Source organism: Babylonia areolata, chromosome 17 (assembly GCF_041734735.1).
Source record: "Babylonia areolata isolate BAREFJ2019XMU chromosome 17, ASM4173473v1, whole genome shotgun sequence".
Taxonomy (NCBI): domain Eukaryota; kingdom Metazoa; phylum Mollusca; class Gastropoda; order Neogastropoda; family Buccinidae; genus Babylonia; species Babylonia areolata.
Genome location: NC_134892.1, coordinates 9,526,954 through 9,529,453, shown reverse-complemented (window position 1 = coordinate 9,529,453; position 2,500 = coordinate 9,526,954). Strand labels below are relative to the sequence as shown.

The following is a 2,500-nucleotide window of genomic DNA, read 5'->3' as shown; positions in this document are numbered from 1 at the left end:
GACAGACAGACAGGACGAACAGACAGACAGACAAACAGACAGACAGGCTGACGGACCTGTGGCAGGATGGTGATCCGTGACCTCAGGTCGTGCAGACCGATGTCAGCGATGTTGACGCCGTCAATCATGATGCACCCCCCGGCGGACTCGATCAGCCGGAAGAGCGACAGGGTCAGGGACGACTTCCCTGCCCCTGTCCTCCCGACAATGCCCACCTGGTGTCAAACACACAGTTTTTCTTTGGGGTTTTCAAACAGTAAAGGGTGGTAACTCTCTCCATTACACAAGGCACACAACTTCAAGTCAGTGCTGCTTACGCTACCGATTCAGCTAGCACACAGGTAAATAAAAGGTACATTGGAACAAACCCAGACACTTCCTCAAAAAAGAAGCGCCGGGCCTGTCCTTATACCAATCATTTTGACATGTGCACACAGCAGCAAAGATAGAAGAAATGCGTAAACACAAATTAGCTTTTATTCAAGACTGGCATAGCCTCTTTAATCCTGAATAAGCCACACAGAACACATGGACAATACACAACAAATACATGGTTGCCTCGGTAGTTTATCCACTGGAAATTATACAAATAATGGGGGGCCAGGAAACGATATGATTAACAAACAGTAAAGGGTGGTAACTCTTTACTATTTGTTAATCATATCGTTTCCTGGCCTCATTATTTGTATAATTTCCTTTGGGGTTTTCTGTTTGACTGGACATGGTGTGCCTCTCCTTTCAACTGTGAAGAGACGCAAGCTGATATGGTTTGGACAACAACACTCGACACACCAGCTCGTCCAAAACAATCATGCAAGGCACCATCGAGGGCGGGAGAAGAAGAGGAAGACAGTGGAAGAACTGGCATGAGAACATCAAACAATGGACCGGACTCCACACACGTGAGCTGCTGCCGGCGGCTGCCGTTCAGAGACAGATGGAGAAGGGAGGTTGCGTCTGCGGTCCTCAGGCTTCCCCCAACGACTACTTTAGTCGTTATGGGCCTGAGGTGAGGTGAGGTGAGATATACGGTGTGGGTTTGTTTGTTAGCTTGTTTGTTGTTTTTTTTCCCCAAAAGTAAAACTACAACAACAACAACAGCCACAATAATGATGGTTGTTGTCAACATCCTAAAAATAAACGTTTTATGGAGTGCGGTTTTCCCGGAACAAAGATTTTGTTATTTTTCTGTATGATGGGGAAATTTGCGTGCAAGAGTTAACTTTTTTTTCATAACTTTTTATTTATATGGTGTGTGTAAAAGATGTATGTGTACACACACACACACACACACACACACACTCACACACACACATACACTCATTCACACATACATGCATACATACACAAACACACTCTCTCTCTCTCTCTCTCACACACACACACACACACACACTCACACAGACACACACACACATTCACACACACACACACACACACTCATTCACACATACATACATACACACACACAAACAAACACACTCACTCACTCACACACACACACACACACACACACATGCACACACACTCACTCACACACACACAACATACATACACACACACACACGCACACACACACAAACACACTCACTCACTCACACACACCCACACACTCATTCACACACACACACACACTCACTCACACACACACGCACACACACACACACACACACACACACACACACACACACACACACGCCCCAAAGGGGCATCGCGCCACGTAAAAGTAACTTCTTGCCTTGCCTTGCCCTGTCTTCCCTTGTAAATCCCCTCCCCACACGTGAACACATGCACACGCACCAGCACACCCACAAACACACACACACACATACACGCGCGCGCGAACGCGCACACACACACACACACACACACACACACACACCTCAGAGTCCAGTTCAGAGTACTCCTTGATTCTCTCCACAGACACAATGTTGGTCTCCAGGTCATCACACACACACACACACACACACACACACACACACACACACACACACATGCCTCACCTTTTGCCCAGGTTCGATGGTAAACGTCACCCCTTTCAGCACAAGGTCAAGGCCCGGTCGGTAGCGCGTGCTGTAGTTGCTAAACATAACTCGCCCGTTGATTGGCCAGGACGGCACCGGACGACGATGTGCGCTCACCCACGGCGCCTGCGCAGAAAAGGAAGGAATTACGAAAGCTTAACTCTCTCCATACGAACGGCGAAAGAGACGACGTTAACAGCGTTTCACCCCAATTACCATCATCAAAATATTGCAAGCGGAAGGCTCTTACACTGAAGAGGTGAATGTTGACAAAGAATACCACAATTCTGACGACGGAAGCTAAAGGTTGGGTCATTCAGACACCCACTGGACATCCGAGGGGTCTGTGTAGAGGAGAAGAGAGGACTGGCCGTACTGAGTAAGTTAAAGCCATGTTACAGAATGTTCAGCCGTCGGTGAATAAGTAATGATACAGCCTAAAAAGGCATGGTCCTGGTTTTCAGTTTCGGTTTCAA

At 47.5% G+C, this 2,500-nt stretch overlaps 1 protein-coding gene across 1 annotated transcript in view; it reads right to left on the bottom strand.

The window, feature by feature from the left end:
* The window catches only part of LOC143291638 (multidrug resistance-associated protein 1-like), an 89,986-nt gene that overhangs the window by 10,800 nt on the left and 76,686 nt on the right, over positions 1-2,500 (bottom strand). Inside the window, exons 29-30 of the mRNA XM_076601610.1 lie at positions 2,004-2,150; positions 57-215 (exon numbers count right to left, since the gene is read on the bottom strand). Coding sequence (XP_076457725.1) covers positions 57-215; positions 2,004-2,150 — 306 coding nt within the window. The remainder of the gene's footprint in view (positions 1-56; positions 216-2,003; positions 2,151-2,500) is intronic.